This window comes from Dendrobates tinctorius, unplaced genomic scaffold (assembly GCF_039654945.1).
Source record: "Dendrobates tinctorius isolate UK_male_01 unplaced genomic scaffold, ASM3965494v1 ptg000104l, whole genome shotgun sequence".
In the NCBI taxonomy this organism is placed as follows: domain Eukaryota; kingdom Metazoa; phylum Chordata; class Amphibia; order Anura; family Dendrobatidae; genus Dendrobates; species Dendrobates tinctorius.
The window spans coordinates 20,874,603-20,891,512 of record NW_027361772.1 but is presented as its reverse complement, the minus strand read 5'-3'; the positions used below and the strand labels follow the sequence as shown (position 1 = coordinate 20,891,512).

Genomic DNA, 16,910 nt, shown 5'->3' with positions numbered 1-16,910 from the left:
AGAGCCTGTCGGTTGGATGAGACGCAAGACTTCTTCAGACAGGTAACGGATCGTGGATAGGTGAGTATTAGGCCCCGGCTTCATATTTATTTACCTGCTGCCCATTCCCGACGGTCACCTCTTCAATGGTCACAGGGGTAGGCGCTGCGGTCGCTCGCAGTCGCCACAAGGCTATAGGCAGCTCAGTGTTGCTGGGCACCCCCCCCTCCCCTCCCCCCTTTCTGGGTACAGGGAGCACAGGGTTTTTTCCCATTGGGAGCGCCTTGCGACTGCGGCGTCCCACTTTTTCGGACCTCCGCGCCGACCCCCTGCTGACAGGCGGCCGCCGCAACTAATTTAGGCCCCGGCTTCAGTTCGGGCCTACCGCTGCTTCGCGGCCACGCCCCCCGCCCCTTTCTTCTAAGCGGGCTTCTCTCCCGCTCTTCCCAGGCCCTCCCACCGCCTGTCCTTCACCTGCCCAGCCTGCTATTGGCTAGAGGGCGGTGAATTTTAACCCTGCGAGGTGCTCCGCCCTCCCTCCTCTCCTAAGGCGCGCTTTTTCTCAGGACGGCGCCATTTTCCCAGCCTGTTAGCCGGGCACCAGCTCCTCACTGGACAGCATCTTCTCCAGCTGGTTTTTTCAGGAGGTCTGTCGGCCGGATTTCGCTCTGACCTGCATCCACTGACAGGTCGCAGAGCATCGCTTCTGGGGACACCGGACCGTGAGTAGCTCTGCACTGCAGACTGACCCTTCTCCGCCCTCTGTCCCCCAACCTTCCGGCATTACCTCAGCTTTTCACTATGTCTAAGTCTGATCGTACCCGCTCTACCGCCCCTCCCTGCACTTTAGTCAAGTACTTTGCATGTTCTTCGTGCAATCGCAAACTTCCCTCAGGCCAGTCCACTCCCCTCTGCCTGGATTGTAGCAATCCAATTCAGCCTGACGCCGTCCAGGAGCCATCTGCGGCCCCAGGTGAGAGTGAGCCCCCCCATGCCTGGCTGGGCCTCCTCGCTATCTCAATCAATGGCAGACCTCACCAGGGTGTCTCAGTCCCTGGTGGCCGTTCTTGATAAGTTGCCCCTGGACTCTTCAGCAGGGCCAAGCAGGTCCCAAATTGTTCCATCTGAATCAGCCAGCGGTAGTCGCAAAAGACCCAGGCAAGATTCCCAGCCGGAATCCTCTCCTAGTCCCATCTCACCGCATAGCCCTTCTCACCAGTCTCCCTCTCGGGCCTCCTCTCCCGAGTCAGGGGAAGCGCTTTCGGACAGGTCATCTGAGGGGATTTTAGAGCTGGATTCAGACCAGGATGCAAGCATGAAGGTCACAGTGCAGGACCTCATTGCTGCGATCCATCATACCTTCGATATTGCTGACTCCCCTGCGAAATCCTCAGATCAGGAGGTTTCGTTCAGACGGGCAGAAACTCCCTCTAGGGTTTTTTCTTTCCATTCCCAGTTTGGGAAAATTTTTACCAAGGAAAGAGAGGATCCGACCAGACGCTTTCAAAGAGGAAAACGTCTCGGCATACTCTACCCATTTGCTAAGGAGCTCACGGACAACTGGTCGGCCTCTCCCTCGGTCGATCCGCCCGTGTCCAGGCTATCCAATAACACGGTTCTCCCGCTTTCAGGCGTGGCGTCCCTAAAGGATTCTAACGACAGGATTATAGAATCCCTGGCGAAGTCTGCCTTTGAAGCGGCTTCAGCGGCGGTGTGTCCAATCTTTGCTTCATCCTGGACAGCAAAGACCATAGCCACGTGGGCAGACGACCTTCGGCAGGGCATCTTAGATAAGGCGCAACCGGAGCATTTGGCCAATCTCGCCAATCAGATCTCCCATGCTGGGGACTATCTTCTCTCCGCTTCCTTGGATGCTGCATCCTGTGCAGTTCAGGCGTCAAGCAACGTTATTGCAATTCGACGTACACTTTGGCTAAAGGCATGGCAAGCGGACTTGTCTTCTAAAAAGTCCCTCACTAACCTGCCTTTTCAGGGGGTGCGCCTCTTTGGGTCCCAATTGGACCAGATTATTAAGGACGCCACCGGAGGCACGAGTTCACTCCTCCCTCAGTCCAAGCCTCGCAGACCCCCACTAAGGTGTCAGTTTCGACCCTTTCGGACTTTCCGCCGTTTCAATACGGCGGACAACTCTTCCAGCCAACAGAGACCGCAGGCTCGCCATGAGAAAAGGAAAGTTTCCTTCAGACCCACTCCTTCCTGGCGACCCCACTCCTCCCAGGGCAGACCGTCCAGATCTAGATCTGGACGGTCTACTTCAGCATGACTATCATCGGGCACGCGAAGGGCCTTTCCAATTGGGAGGTCGACTTCTTTCCTTCAGGGACGTTTGGCTGGCCGCCGTGGAGGACGCCTGGGTCAGGGAGGTCGTATCCTCAGGATACAAGATGGATCGTTTCTTCGAATCCCGGCCTCCAAAGGATCCAGCCTTGATCCCGGGGTTCTCTACAGCTACCGCCGCTCTCCTCAGTTCCGGGGTGATTGTGCCCGTTCCCGAATCGGAGCGCTTCACGGGGTTCTACTCGAACCTGTTTGTAGTGCCGAAAAAAGACGGCGCAGTTCGACCCATCTTGGATCTCAAGCTGCTCAACAAGAGGGTCCGCCTTCGCCACTTCCGCATGGAGTCGCTTCGCTCGGTCATCGCCTCCATGGAGGAGCAGGAATTCATGTGCTCAATAGACATCCAAGATGCCTATTTACATGTTCCAATTTTCTCCGGACATCAGAAGTTCCTGCGCTTTGCGATTCGACAGCACCACTACCAGTTTGTCGCACTGCCCTTCGGTCTTGCCACCGCTCCCAGAGTCTTCACGAAGATCATGGCTGCGTTGATGGCTTTGTTGATAGTCAGAGGCCTCGTTCTTTTCCTGTACCTAGACGATATTCTGATCAAGGCTCCCTCATTCCAACAGGCTCACCAAAGTTTGTCAATCGTCCTGGACACTCTTTCCAATTTCGGGTGGATCGTCAACAGGAAAAAGTCCTGTCTGGTTCCTACCCAACGCCTGGTCTTTCTAGGTCTTCTGTTCGACACTCGTCGGTCAAGGGTCTTTCTCCCACAAAAAAGATTCTCTCTCTGCAGCAGGAAGTACGATCGCTGCAGACCTCGCGATTCCCATCCCTCCGTACAGCCATGAGGGTCCTGGGAAAGATGGTCGCGGCGATAGAGGCAGTTCCCTTTGCCCAATTTCACGCCAGGCCTCTCCAGCAGGCCATTCTGTCAAAATGGAACAGGTCGCCTCGGTCCCTGGATCGCCCTGTCCATCTTTCTTACCGGATCAAGCGGTCTCTCAACTGGTGGTTGTCGTCACCTCTCATTCTATCGGGTCGATCCTTCCTTCCCATTCACTGGCAGATAGTAACCACAGATGCCAGTCTCCTCGGTTGGGGTGCTGTGTTCCGCAACCACACTGTTCAGGGTCGATGGTCGGATCGGGAATCAGCGCTACCGATCAACGTTCTGGAGATTCGAGCGATCCATCTTGCTCTGGTCCACTGGGAAAGGCTCCTCAAGGGACTGCCGGTACGGATTCAGACAGACAACGCCACAGCGGTGGCATATGTCAACCGCCAAGGGGGAACACGGAGTGTTTCAGCCCTGGCGGAGGTGTCCAAGATTCTTCGTTGGGCGGAGATTTCCGTCCCGACAATTTCCGCGGTTCACATTCCCGGCGTAGACAACTGGGCCGCCGATTTTCTCAGCCGCGAGGGTTTCGCGGCGGGAGAATGGTCCCTACATCCGGAAGTGTTTCATCTGCTCTGCCTTTGGTGGTGAACCCCGGATGTAGACCTCATGGCGTCTCGCCTCAACAGGAAAGTCCCACAATTCGTGTCCAGGTCTCGGGACCCTCTGGCAGTGGGCGCCGACGCCCTGGCCGTTCCTTGGTCCCAGTTCGAACTTCCCTACCTGTTCCCTCCTCTGCCTCTTCTTCCCAAGCTGTTGAAGAAGATCAAGGCAGAAGGACTTCCGGTCATTCTCATCGCCCCGAATTGGCCCAGAAGGTCTTGGTTCGCGGACATTGTCAACCTTCTCGCTGACGCCCCCTGGAAGCTTCCAGACAGAACAGATCTTCTGTCTCAGGGTCCGATTTGCCACCCCAATTCTCGGCCGCTCAATTTAACGGCGTGGCTGTTGAGACCGAGGTTCTGAAACGAGCAGGATTTTTCGACCACGTAATTCAGACCATGATCCGAGCCAGAAAGCCATCATCTTCCAAGATTTACTACCGTACTTGGAAGGCCTATTTCACTTGGTGTGAGACCAATAACGTCGCACCCATGTCCTTTTCGCTCCCTTCAGTACTAGCGTTTCTTCAGGCAGGATTGGATGCGGGGCTTGCCCTCAGTTCCCTGAAGGGTCAAGTTTCGGCGCTGTCCATTCTGTTTCAGAAAACGTTGGCTTCCCGTCCTCAGGTTAAGACCTTTCTTCAGGGCGTGGCTCACACGGTCCCGCCGTACCGGGCGCCCGTGGATCCATGGGATCTTAATCTGGTTCTTGAGGTTCTGCAAGGTCAGCCCTTTGAACCCCTCAGGGATATTTCCCTTTCTCTCCTTTCTTGGAAGGTAGCCTTTCTGGTGGCCATCACCTCCGTCCGGCGCGTGTCGGAATTGGCAGCTCTTTCGTGCCGCTCTCCCTTTCTGGTTCTCCACCAGGATAAGGTAGTTCTGCGGCCTCCACCCTCGTTCCTTCCGAAGGTGGTGTCCTCGTTTCACCTCAACGAGGATATCGTGCTCCCGTCCTTTTGTCCGAATCCAACTCATCCCCGAGAGCGGTCCTTGAACAAGCTGGACCTGGTTAGGGCGGTAAGAGTCTACCTGTCTAGGACGACTTCCTTGCGAAAGACAGAGTCCCTTTTCATTATCCCTGATGGAGCGCGGAAAGGTCACCCGGCGTCAAAAGCCACCATTGCTCGCTGGATCAGATCGGCTATCCTGGAAGCCTACCGTGTTAAGCGTCGCGGAGCCCCTCCGGGTATCAGGGCCCACTCTACTCGAGCAGTGGGTGCCTCCTGGGCGGTGCGCCACAGAGCTTCCGCACTGCAGCTTTGCAAAGCTACAACATGGTCATCGGTTCACACGTTTGTGAAATTCTACAGAGTCCACACCTACGCTTCGGCGGACGCCAGCCTAGGTAGACGGATTCTGCAGGCCGCGGTGGTGAGTCCGCTGGCCTGATGGAAGTTTGTTTCCCACCCCAGGGACTGCTTTGGGACGTCCCAAGGTCTCTGTGTCCCCCAATAAGGTGAACGAGAAAACAGGATTTTTGGATTGCTTACCGTAAAATCTGTTTCTCGGAGCCTTCATTGGGGGACACAGCACCCTCCCATGTTTTACAGCTCCTGTTCTTACTTTGGTTGAATGGTTACAGTTGAGTTGTTTATGTTGTCAACCTATTCTGTTACTTCTCCTACTGCTTTCTCACTAACTGAGGAATTCTCTGCCGGTCGGTGGGGTGTACACTGCGGAGGAGGAGCTATCTTTTTTTGTGCATAGTGTCAGCCTCCTAGTGGCAGCAGCATACACCCAAGGTCTCTGTGTCCCCCAATGAAGGCTCCGAGAAACAGATTTTACGGTAAGCAACCCAAAAATCCTGTTTTTGGTCTCCTCTGTCCACACCACCTTCCACCATACATTTGGAGAGTCTCCCACATGTCTTTACGCAAACTCAAAATGAGCCTTACAATTTTTGTGTGCAAGTAAAGGCTTTTTTCTGCCCATTTATCCATAAAGACCACCTCTATCGAGCGTTTGGATTATTGTGGTTGCATGGAGAGATACTCCAGTCTCTGCTTGGGAACTCTGCAACTCCTTCAGGATTACCTTTGGACTCTGTGCTGCCTATCTGATTAATGCCCTCCTTGCCAGGGCTCAGTTTTGGTGGGCGACCCTCTCTTGGCAGATATTTTGTGGTACCATGTTCTTTCCACTTAGATTGTGCACAAAGAGACTTCCTGTTACTAAGCATGTGAAATTTTTAAGGGCTTAATCGCAAAAGAGGTGAATACATATGCACGAACCAATTTTTAATTATTTGATCCCACAAATGTAATTTCTGACTTCGCTTAACTTAGACTATTTAGTGCTGATGCATCACACACAAATTGATTACAAAATTACCGTATTTTCCGCTTTGTAAGATGCACTTTTTTTCCCCCCCAAACTGGGGGGGGGGGGCGTAGAGAAGCATCGCTCAGGGAGGGGGCTCTCTGCACTCCCACCAGGACAACGCAATGCGATCACATTGTTACGGTGGTCTCCATGGAGACCCCCTGGCTCCAAGATGGCCGCTGGGTCCTGCAGGGAGGTGGCTTCTCAGCGCCTAAGAAACCTCCTTCCCTGCCTGTCAGATCGCTGATCTGATACTCAGCAATGGTAAGTATCAGATCAGCGATCTGACATTATATAGTAATGTCCCATACTGGGACAATATAATAAAGGTGGTAAAAAAACAAACAAAAAAAAATATATAAATATATTATACCAATAAATAATTTTACTTAAGTAAAAAAATTCAATAAAGGTACACATATTTAGTATCGCTGCATCCGTAACGACCCGCCCTATAAAACAGTCCCACTAGTTAACTCTTTCAGTGAACACCGTAAAAAAAAGCATTGTTTTTTGCCTCGTTTATTTATCATCATACCGCCGAACAAAAAGTGCAATATCACGCGATAAAAAAGACTTATGTAAATAAAAATGGTACCACTGAAAACGTCATCTTGTCCCACAAAAAACTGAGCTGTATGGCAGCTAATCAGTGGACAAAAAAGTTTTAGCTCTCATAATTTTTTCTATAAAAAATTTTTTATTGTGTAAAAGCGTGAAAACATAAAAAATGAGGTATCGCTGTCATCGTACTGACCCGAAGAATAAAACCGCTTTATCAATCTTACTACACGTGAAACGGTATATAAAAAAAAAATTGGATTGCTGGTTTTTGTTTGTTCAGTCTCCCAAAAATCGGAATAGAAAGCGATCAAAAAATGTCATGTGCCCGAAAATGGAACTAATAAAAACGTCAGCTTGTCCCGCAAAAAAGCAAGACCTCACATGACTCTGTGGGCCAAAATATGGAAAAAAATATAGCTCTCAAAATGTGGTGATGCAAAAACTAGTTTTTGCAATAAAAAACCCTGCCATGCGCTGAAACAGTGGTTTTCCCCTACATATGGGGTATCGACGTACTCAGGAGAAATCACAGAACAAATTGTGTGAAGCAATTTCTCCTGTTACCTTTGCAAAATATGGAGCTAAAAAAGATTTATTTGGCGAAAAATGTGTTTTTTTGTTTTTTTTTTGTTTTTTCTTTTTTTGTTTTTTTCTCCCCAACAGATCTACGCTATAAACTTCTGTGAAGCATCTGTGGGTCCAAGGTGCTCAATGCACTACTAGATAAATTCCTTAAGGGGACTAGTTTCCAAAATGGGGTCACTTGTTGGGGGTTTCCACTGTTTAGGCACACCAGGGGCTCTCCAAACATGACAAGGTGTCCGCTAATTATTCCAGCATATTTTACATTCAAAATGTCAAATGGCGCTCCTTCCCTTCCGAGCCCTGCCGTGCGCCCAAACAGTAGATGTCCCCCCCACATATGGGTTATCGGCATACTCGGGAGTAATTGCACAACAAAATGTATGGTCCATTTTCTCCTGTTACCCTTGCTAAAGTAAAATAAATGGGTCTAAATGAAAATTTTGTGAAAGAAAAGTAATTGTTACCGTATATACTCGAATATAAGCCGAGATTTTCAGCCCGTTTTTTTGGGCTGAAAGTCCCCCTCTCGGCTTATATTCGAGTCATATACACCGGGGGGTCAGAGGGGGAGGGGGGCGGGGGTGTCAGGTCATACTTACCCGTCCTGACGCTGTGTCTTGAGCCCCCAGCTTCTCCGCGCTCTCTCTTCCTGCCTTCAGCGGTCACGTGGTGCCGCTCATTAAAACTCATGAATATGCGCATATCATGAGTTTTAATGAGCGGCACCACGTGACCGCTGAAGGCAGGAAGAGAGAGCGCGGAGAAGCTGGGGGCTCAAGACACAGCGTCAGGACGGGTAAGTATAGCGATACTCACCTGTCCTGTGTCCATCGCTGCTTGCTGCTGTCTGTCATCGGTCAGTGACTTCAGACAGCAGAGGGCGCGGTGACGTGATTAGTGCGCGCCGCGTCCCCTGCAGTCTGGACGTCACTGACTGATGACGTGGCAGATAGTGGTGAGCAGCCATGGACGCAGGACAGGTGAGAATCTGACACCCAGCGACGGAGAGGTGAGTATGTCATTTTTTTTTTTATTTTTACATGCTGCAGCAGCGGCAGCATATGGGGGAATAATCTTAAGGAGCTTCTAATGGGGGCAGTATATGGGGGAACAATATGGAGCTTCTAATGGGGGCAGTATATGGGGGTACAATATGGAGCTTCTAATGGGGGCAGCATATGGGGGAACAATATGGAGCTTCTAATGGGGGCAGTATATGGGGGTACAATATGGAGCTTCTAATGGGGGCAGCATATGGGGGAACAATATGGATCTTCTAATGGGGGCAGTATATGGAGCTTCTAATGGGGGCAGTATATGGGTTAACAATATGGAGCTTCTAATGGGGGCAGCATATGGGGGAACAATATGGAGCTTCTAATGGGGGCAGTATATGGGGGTACAATATGGAGCTTCTAATGGGGGCAGCATATGGGGGAACAATATGGATCTTCTAATGGGGGCAGTATATGGAGCTTCTAATGGGGGCAGTATATGGGGGAACAATATGGAGCTTCTAATGGGGGCAGTATATGGGGGTACAATATGGAGCTTCTAATGGGGGCAGCATATGGGGGAACAATATGGATCTTCTAATGGGGGCAGTATATGGAGCTTCTAATGGGGGCAGTATATGGGTTAACAATATGGAGCTTCTAATGGGGGCAGCATATGGGGGAACAATATGGAGCTTCTAATGGGGGCAGTATATGGGGGTACAATATGGAGCTTCTAATGGGGGCAGCATATGGGGGAACAATATGGATCTTCTAATGGGGGCAGTATATGGAGCTTCTAATGGGGGCAGTATATGGGTTAACAATATGGAGCTTCTAATGGGGGCAGCATATGGGGGAACAATATGGAGCTTCTAATGGGGGCAGTATATGGGGGTACAATATGGAGCTTCTAATGGGGGCAGTATATGGGGGAACAATATGGAGCTTCTAATGGGGGCAGTATATGGGGGTACAATATGGAGCTTCTAATGGGGGCAGCATATGGGGGAACAATATGGAGCTTCTAATGGGGGCAGTATATGGGGGAACAATATGGAGCTTCTAATGGGGGCAGTATATGGAGCTTCTAATGGGGGCAGTATATGGGGGAACAATATGGAGCTTCTAATGGGGGCAGCATATGGGGGAACAATATGGAGCTTCTAATGGGGGCAGCATATGGGGGAATAATCTATGGAGCTTCTTATGGGGGAATAATCTATGGAGCATTTCCCACCCTAGGCTTATACTCGAGTCAATAAGTTTTCCCAGGTTTTTGTGTCAAAATTAGGGGGGTCGGCTTATACTCGAGTATATACGGTAATTTTTTCCTTCCACATTCCAAAAATTCATGTGAAGCACCTGAAGGGTTAATAAACTTCTGAATATGGTTTTGAGCACCTTGAGGGGTGTAGTTTTTAGAATGGTGTCACTTTTGGGTATTTTCAGCCATTTAGACCCCTCAAAGTGACTTCAAATGTGATGCGGTCTCTAAAAAAAAAAAAAAATGGTTTTGTAAAATTTGTTGAAAAAATGAGAAATCGCTGGTCAACTTTTAACCCTTATAACATCCTAACAAAAAAAAAAAACAATTGGTACCAAAATTGTGCTGATGTAAACATGTGGAAAATGTTATTCATTAACTATTTTGTGCGATATGACTCTCTGATTTGGCCACGTTCAGTATTCGGCCAGTATTTGACCTCTTTATTTGTAAGCCAGAACCATAAAGTGACAGTGGTCAGAATTGTAAAAATTAGCCTTGTCAGGAAGGTCAAAACAGGCTGGGGCATGAAGTGTGTGTGTGTGTGTGTGTGTGTGTGTATATATATTAGAGCGTATAGGGGATAACTTGCCTTCTGTTGGTGGTCTAATCAGTGGGACCCGGAGCTCTGCAGAGAAGGCCGCGCATTGTCTGTGGGACTGCTCTAAAGAGCGGAGCGCTGTACTGTTTTCTCCGGCAGTCCCCCAGGCAATGAATGGAGTAGAGATGCACCTGCTCCACCTCCGCTTCCTTTAGGCGAGCCTTTTTCTCCGGCTAGTGAAGTCCAAATGGTCTGACCTTTCCTTTGGATACAAGATACATTTTTATTTTTTTAAATGAGAAATTTTTTAATGAATTTTTCAACATACAACCAAACCCCCTCCCTCCCTTCTTGTTCCGGACCACATATCATTTAGAAAGTATTACATTATGTTAAAGAACATATTTAAGCTGAATGCGGCAATCTGTACACTCATGTGCAAATAAACATTATGAAAGATAAGTCCCAGGTCTCCAAGTTCTTTAGTTTTCACCCGAAACAGCAAGGACATTATGGAAACAGGTTTTATATGCATCACTCCAAGGACCTTAAATCAGACACATCTCTCTCGACACATGTAATAATGTTACCCACCACGCCCAAGGTAGGACACAATATCCATACCTTGGTGACTTCTCCAGTCCTCCCACATTTTACACAATTTATTCAGGGCTCTCCTCTTTAGATATACTCCTTCCAGACGTAGCATTAGATTAATTTTTTCTATAAATTTCCTAAATGTAGGTGCCCCGCTATCCGACCAGTGCGCTGCTATAGTTTTCCTGGCTTGATAGAACGTTCTTTTGAGGGCCAACCTTATGTTTGCATCTTCCGCAACCCCGACCACAAAACCCAAGACACAAACCAGAGGATGCGTAGGAATCACAACCCTAAACACCGTGCTTATGTGGTCTGTGACCTGAGTCCAGAAATTCCCGATGGAACCACATGACCAAAACGTATGTAGCAAATCGTCAGGGCCCGAACCACATCTCGGACACAAGTCATTCTCTCTTACCCCAATTTTAGCAGAAATTTGGGAGCCCTATATACCCGATAACAACTGTGACAGCCTTTGTGCCTGACTAGTGGAACGATATACATTTTTGATCTTAAAAGGTTTGCCCACTGTCTGTCTTCGCTTCAGACCTCCGTGTCATAGGACGTGTTTTCCTTTTCACAGTAAAGGAAGAAACTATGGAAGATGACGAGGGAACATTAAGGACTGGTGTTCCACCAGGCAAAGCTCCGGCCGTGAAAAAGCCCCCGGAGAAAAAGGACATATCTCTTCCGGAGTTACTGGAATCTCTGCAGGTCTCTGGAGAAGACGCTTTGTTCTTCATGCAACTCCCGGACACTCTTCCAGGACAGCCGCCTACCCAGGACTCCCGACCGGTCAGGACTGAAGTGCAGGGTGAGGACGGCCACATGCTACTAGTGAAGGACAAAAGCCAGGTGCGTAGGACATTAGTTGGTTCTGCACATTTATTGGTTGTCTTCCACCCCCACATACGTGCTGGGCATGATATTTCAGAAGGATTGTATAGGTTAGCGGGGATAGTCGCTACTGCCGCTGTTTTCTATGGCAACGCATCAAACTGGACATTTTTACAGATACAATACATTACCCATGTTGTCCACTTCCCGCTCTGCTGCTTGCAGTCAGATGGTCTCTTCTTTCCTTCCTCCAAGCTTCCTGCAATGGTCCATATAAAGTGGTCCCCTTCCGAACCACAAGTCTCGTACGGATCGTCACAGATCCGTCTTACAATAAAAAGACGCATGCAGCTGCTGATGTGATCTCTCTGCTGCATGCATGCACCATGGAAACTTCTGTACTGCATCTGTGCATTAATCTGCCTCCTGGCTTAGTAAGTGGAGTGGACAGGCTTAGAAAGGAGGTATTTTGGGTATTGATGGTGCTGGCTTGGTTGCCACTGCTGGTGGTCACGTGATATGTCACCATCGGGTGTAAACCCCTGCACAGGACGTGTTGGATCACAACAAGATGGGAACTCAGAAAACCGCTAAAGAAAAGTGCACAGATGCTGAAATAGCTATCTGGGTGGGGTAGGCAGGACGTACGAAAAGCAATATGGACATTATTGGCGATGGTAAAAAAAAAAAAAAAAAGTGGGCAAACCCTCCATCACCCCAAATGAACTCTATGGGACAAGTTTATATAGATACTGAATATGTGAGCACAGCATTCTGCCTTCTTTCTTTGTGTGCTGTTCGTCGATGTTTGTAGCTGCCCATAGTGTGTGTGTGTGTGTGTGTGTGTATGTATATATGTGTGTGTGTGTGTGTGTGTATATATATATATATATAATATGTGTATGTACACGTACACCGCTGGCCCAGGGACTCATAACTCCCCATGTCATTTGCATCACTGTGATGAATCTTTCTATATATAGGGCACTAATTAGAGACAGTCCTACGCTGATCATAAATGTTGGATCACGGTTATCTCCGTCACATCTGTTCTCTAATAATAGGAGGCAAATGCAGCAGATGAAAGCTGCTCCCTGAATGATCTGTCTGAGGGTCAGATCGGGAAACTAGTGATGAGAAAATCAGGCAAGGTGCAGCTCATCATGGGCAAGGTCACTCTTGACGTCAACATGGGAACATCTTGCTCCTTCTTACAGGTAAGAACATTTATTCCAGAAAAGTTGTGTTAACTAGAAAAAAAATAAATTCTCCTTGAAATGTACAGATATATATTTAAAAAAAAAAGGGGGGGGGGGTTGTCTGGGCACACTCTCGTGTCCGGTATGAGATTTGCCATGGTGGGATGCAACTTGACTTGGCAAGCAAGTATCATACAGGGTTCCCTAGCTGAATCTGTGCACTCACTGGACGTTAGACAATTGTAGAAGCACTTGCAGTTACGTCAGATCCTGCCCAGACAGCCTCCCTAAAACACTTTTTTCATGTTGTGCTGGACACGCTAGGTAATGGTGGCTGCAGAGCTGATTATTTATTTTATTTTTTTTTAACTATTCCTCTCTGTTTTGGAGTTATTAGCAATCAAATTTGTCACCTAATGAGTTATCAGACAGTTTTCACTGGGGGCGTGTCCTCTGGTCTCCTGTATGACACTGACCAATCACATGCAAGCAGCAACATAGAAGTGCAGAAGGACCTGTGACAAGGTCCTCAGGGGCACGTGACCTGAGTCCACAGGTCCTGCTTGGTGGAGTATGCAGCCTAAATAAGCACTGTGTGAACTTATTTTCTCTTGTGACCAGGTTTCAGTCATGGGTTGTGCATGGAGCAACTACATCATCGCTCAGTGCACCAATCGCTATACTGTGAGTTGGCGGATCTAAGCACGTCCCGGCACTTTGACGCTCACTCTGCATTAAGCTGTCAGTCAAATTGCCTGGGCATGCTGATAGCGGTCAGTCAGAGTACAGTGAGCTGTGACTGTAGCCGCTCAGTGCACACCTCCATGACTGAAAGCCGGCAGCTTCCGAGAGGAAGTAGCTACACTTTAGGTAAGGTGTCCAGGTATCATTTTAACACTACTTACGTGCAGATGTAGAATCAATCTGGAGGTAAGTAGCATTTTCTGAGATGGCAGGCTCTCTTTAAGGAAAGCCATTAATGAAAAACCCCTTTAACATGGGATGCTATAGGCTAAAATATACTTATTTCATAGCTGTGATCTGGACGTGAAATATCCGCTGCTGCTTAGTTTTCTCCCATGAGTAATCGTGCTGCATCTATATATCCAGATTGCTCTGCTTTCCAGTTTCCTCTGTGTACAGAGCGCAGCACGCCAGCTCATGTTGTCACAGTGCTCCGCTGTTCAGCGCTGCGGACAGGATGAGTCACATCCAGGTAACAAAGCTCAGCTCGTTACCATGTAATTAGCACACGGCCGCGTATGAGACATTCAGATGTAATGGAAAGTCCGTGGGATCTCCGGAGTCACCGCTGCAGTAGAGGACTGTTCTCTGCTTTATAGATCTGGATTCACTGTCTCCCATTGATTCCCTTGCAGGAGCTGGTGGCGGTCAGTGTCGGGGAGGCTCGCAGAGGAGAGATGATGGTGCTGGGACACGTGCAGCATAAACTTGTCTGCTCACCGGACTTTGCTTCTCTTCTGGAGGGACGTCACCGCTGATAATCCCCGGAGAAGGACTGCATTGTACAGCACAGACTGATGTGGCGTGACGCACCGGGCACTTGGGATGGAGTATCGTTAGGTTCTGGTGGCACAATTATTTCTGGATCATTGTCTTGGGCCATCTTATTTAATGAACACTGTGTTAGGTGAAGGGGTGATATAGAGACCCCCTGTGTGTATGTGACTTTCCCTGTAAATATCAGGGCGCTCTACAGCGCCACCAAGATGGAGGGTGAGAACCTGATGTATGGCTGCAAAGTGTAATTTATTAAAGTGGACATATGGTGAGACTCTTTAGTGTATGTTCTTCTATACAAGTTTGTATATTATACAGAAAGTGCATTTTTTTTTTTTTTTGTTTTCATCAGACCTTGCTGGAGGTAGGAGAATGCAGTTGCACTTGCACCCTGATGTCTGTGGGGGCGCTGCAGTAACTTTGCCATTTGAGAATTGCAGTATTATAAAAGCACGTGGTTCCTGGTGTAAACTCAGTCTTTGAACACCTAGCCTGACAGCTCCTCAGTGGTCCTGCCTACCTGCTGAATCTCTCCTTATCTAACCTGATCGACAGCTCCTCAGTGTCCCTCCTCCTTGCTGAATGTTCTTCTGTCTACCCTCATCGATAGCTCCTCTGTGTCCCCCCTCCCTGCTGTACCAATGCCTATCTACCCTGATCAACAGCTCCTCAGTGTCCTTCCTTGCTGAATTTCCGCCTATCTTGCTTGATTGACAACTCCTCGGTGTTCCTCCTTGCTGAATCTACTTCCGTCTACCCTGATCGACAGCTCCTCTGTGTCCCCCCTCCTTGCTGAATCTACTTCCGTCTACCCTGATCGACAGCTCCTCTGTGTCCCCCCTCCTTGCTGAATCTACTTCCGTCTACCCTGATCGACAGCTCCTCTGTGTCCCCCCTCCTTGCTGAATCTACTTCCGTCTACCCTGATCGACAGCTCCTCTGTGTCCCCCCTCCTTGCTGAAACTACTTCCATCTACCCTGATTGACAACTCCTCGGTGTCCCCCCTCCTTGCTGAAACTACTTCCATCTACCCTGATCGACAGCTCCTCATCCCAGGTGCTGCTGAATCTCACTCTGCTCAGTACAAGCTACAGCTGACAGCCTGGTTGGGTAAGAGACTCTTGGACTTATGAGCGCTCTTACTCTACAAGCGGACTAATAAAATGCTTATGTTAATATCAACATTACGAAGCCATTCTTGATATGGATTTTAACACTAAATACATCAGCTTCATCTGGTCTGAGAAATCTATTTAGCGGGGGGCGTGGCCTAGGCGCAGGTGATGTAAGTCGCACTGCGTGCGTGCTCCTGAGGTGACCCTCTACAGCTACGGACTACGCGACTATATTTCTCAATTTTCGCTCTCATTCATACTTGCTTTTATTCAGCAAGTTATTTGGCACGTTTTAAGACGTTTTCTGTCAAAATCGGATATACCAGGGACATTTTATCCTGTGGCGAAGATTGCGGCCTGCTAAGATGGCGTCGGTTGATGCCATGTCACTGTGAGAGACCCTGTCTGAGGTACAAAAGACTGCCTCTTTTTTCTTTATAAATATTTTATTTTTCATCCTTCATTACATTGATGTGGATTTATAATCATTTTCACATAATTTTTTTGATTTTTGGCGGTTTTGCCAATTTTCAGTGACCTTATCGTTATTTTGGCACTGTGCCAATTTATTGCAAAGCATCCTCTTGGACCTTCTCTAGGTGTGCCCCTGTCCAACCGGAGGGTTTTGGCCCTCTTTTGACTGTTAACCCTTGGCAAACCAGGGGTGAAGATCCTGTCAGGGACTGCTCTGGGCGCCATCTTCCTCCCCTCAGTGACGTCACCACTATTTAAGGGATATTTCAAATTACACCAAAAACGCCTCACAGGGCCTTCCCTGGGTGTGCCCCTACCCCACCGGGGGTTTTTTGCCCCCTTTTGACTGTCTTTTCTCTTGGATCTCCAGTGCTGAAGTTCTCATCAAAGACGCCATCTCTCGCCCCCTTGGTGACGTCACCGCCATTTGTATAAGTGACAAAGTGCCCCAAAACACCTTCCTGGTCCTTCATCTGGTGTGCCCCTACCCCATCGGGGTGTTTTCGCTGCCTTTTGAGTGTGATTGCCCCTGGCACATTGGGGTTGAAGTCTCTGCAGCAGACCGCTCTGGGCACCATCCCCCACCCTTCCGGTGACGTCACCGCTGCTCGGGCGGTATGTTAAATTAATCCATAACTCCTCCTGGGACCTTCCTATACTGTGCCCTTGCCCCACCAGGGTGTTTTTACCCTCTTTTGAATGAGTTTACCCCTGGCACGCTGGGGGTGAAGTTTCTACTGCAGCCTGCTCTGGGCGCCAACCCCCCTCCCATCTAGTGACGTCACCGCTAATCAGGCAGAGTACTAATAAAGATCACCACCTTGGACCTTCTACTGCTGTGCTCCTACCCAACCAGGGTGTTTTCGCCCTCCTCTACCTAGTTTTACATAGGGCACATCAGGCGTGAAGATCAGCTCACAAACTGCTCCGGCCGCTGTCTCCCTCCCTGTCAGTGACGTCACCGCTACTCGGGTGGGGTCACAAAGTGCAGCAGGACACCTGGGTCCTTCCTTGGCTGTGCCCCTACCTATCTGTGGTGATTTCGCCCCCTTTCAGCTCCATTTAGCCTGGGCACAGCGGCGGTGAACGTCTCTTCAGGAACTGCT

At 49.0% G+C, this 16,910-nt stretch overlaps 1 protein-coding gene across 7 annotated transcripts in view; it reads left to right on the top strand.

Moving 5' to 3' along the window:
• Positions 1-14,488, top strand: part of POLR3D (RNA polymerase III subunit D) — a 34,241-nt gene extending 19,753 nt beyond the window's left edge. For all 7 annotated transcript variants that reach the window (XM_073588935.1, XM_073588934.1, XM_073588931.1 and 4 more), the window contains 3 exons: positions 11,241-11,512; positions 12,559-12,711; positions 14,073-14,488. In XM_073588935.1, coding sequence (XP_073445036.1) covers positions 11,241-11,512; positions 12,559-12,711; positions 14,073-14,195 — 548 coding nt within the window. In that variant the 3' untranslated portion in view covers positions 14,196-14,488. The remainder of the gene's footprint in view (positions 1-11,240; positions 11,513-12,558; positions 12,712-14,072) is intronic.
• Positions 14,489-16,910: the final 2,422 nt, after the last annotated feature.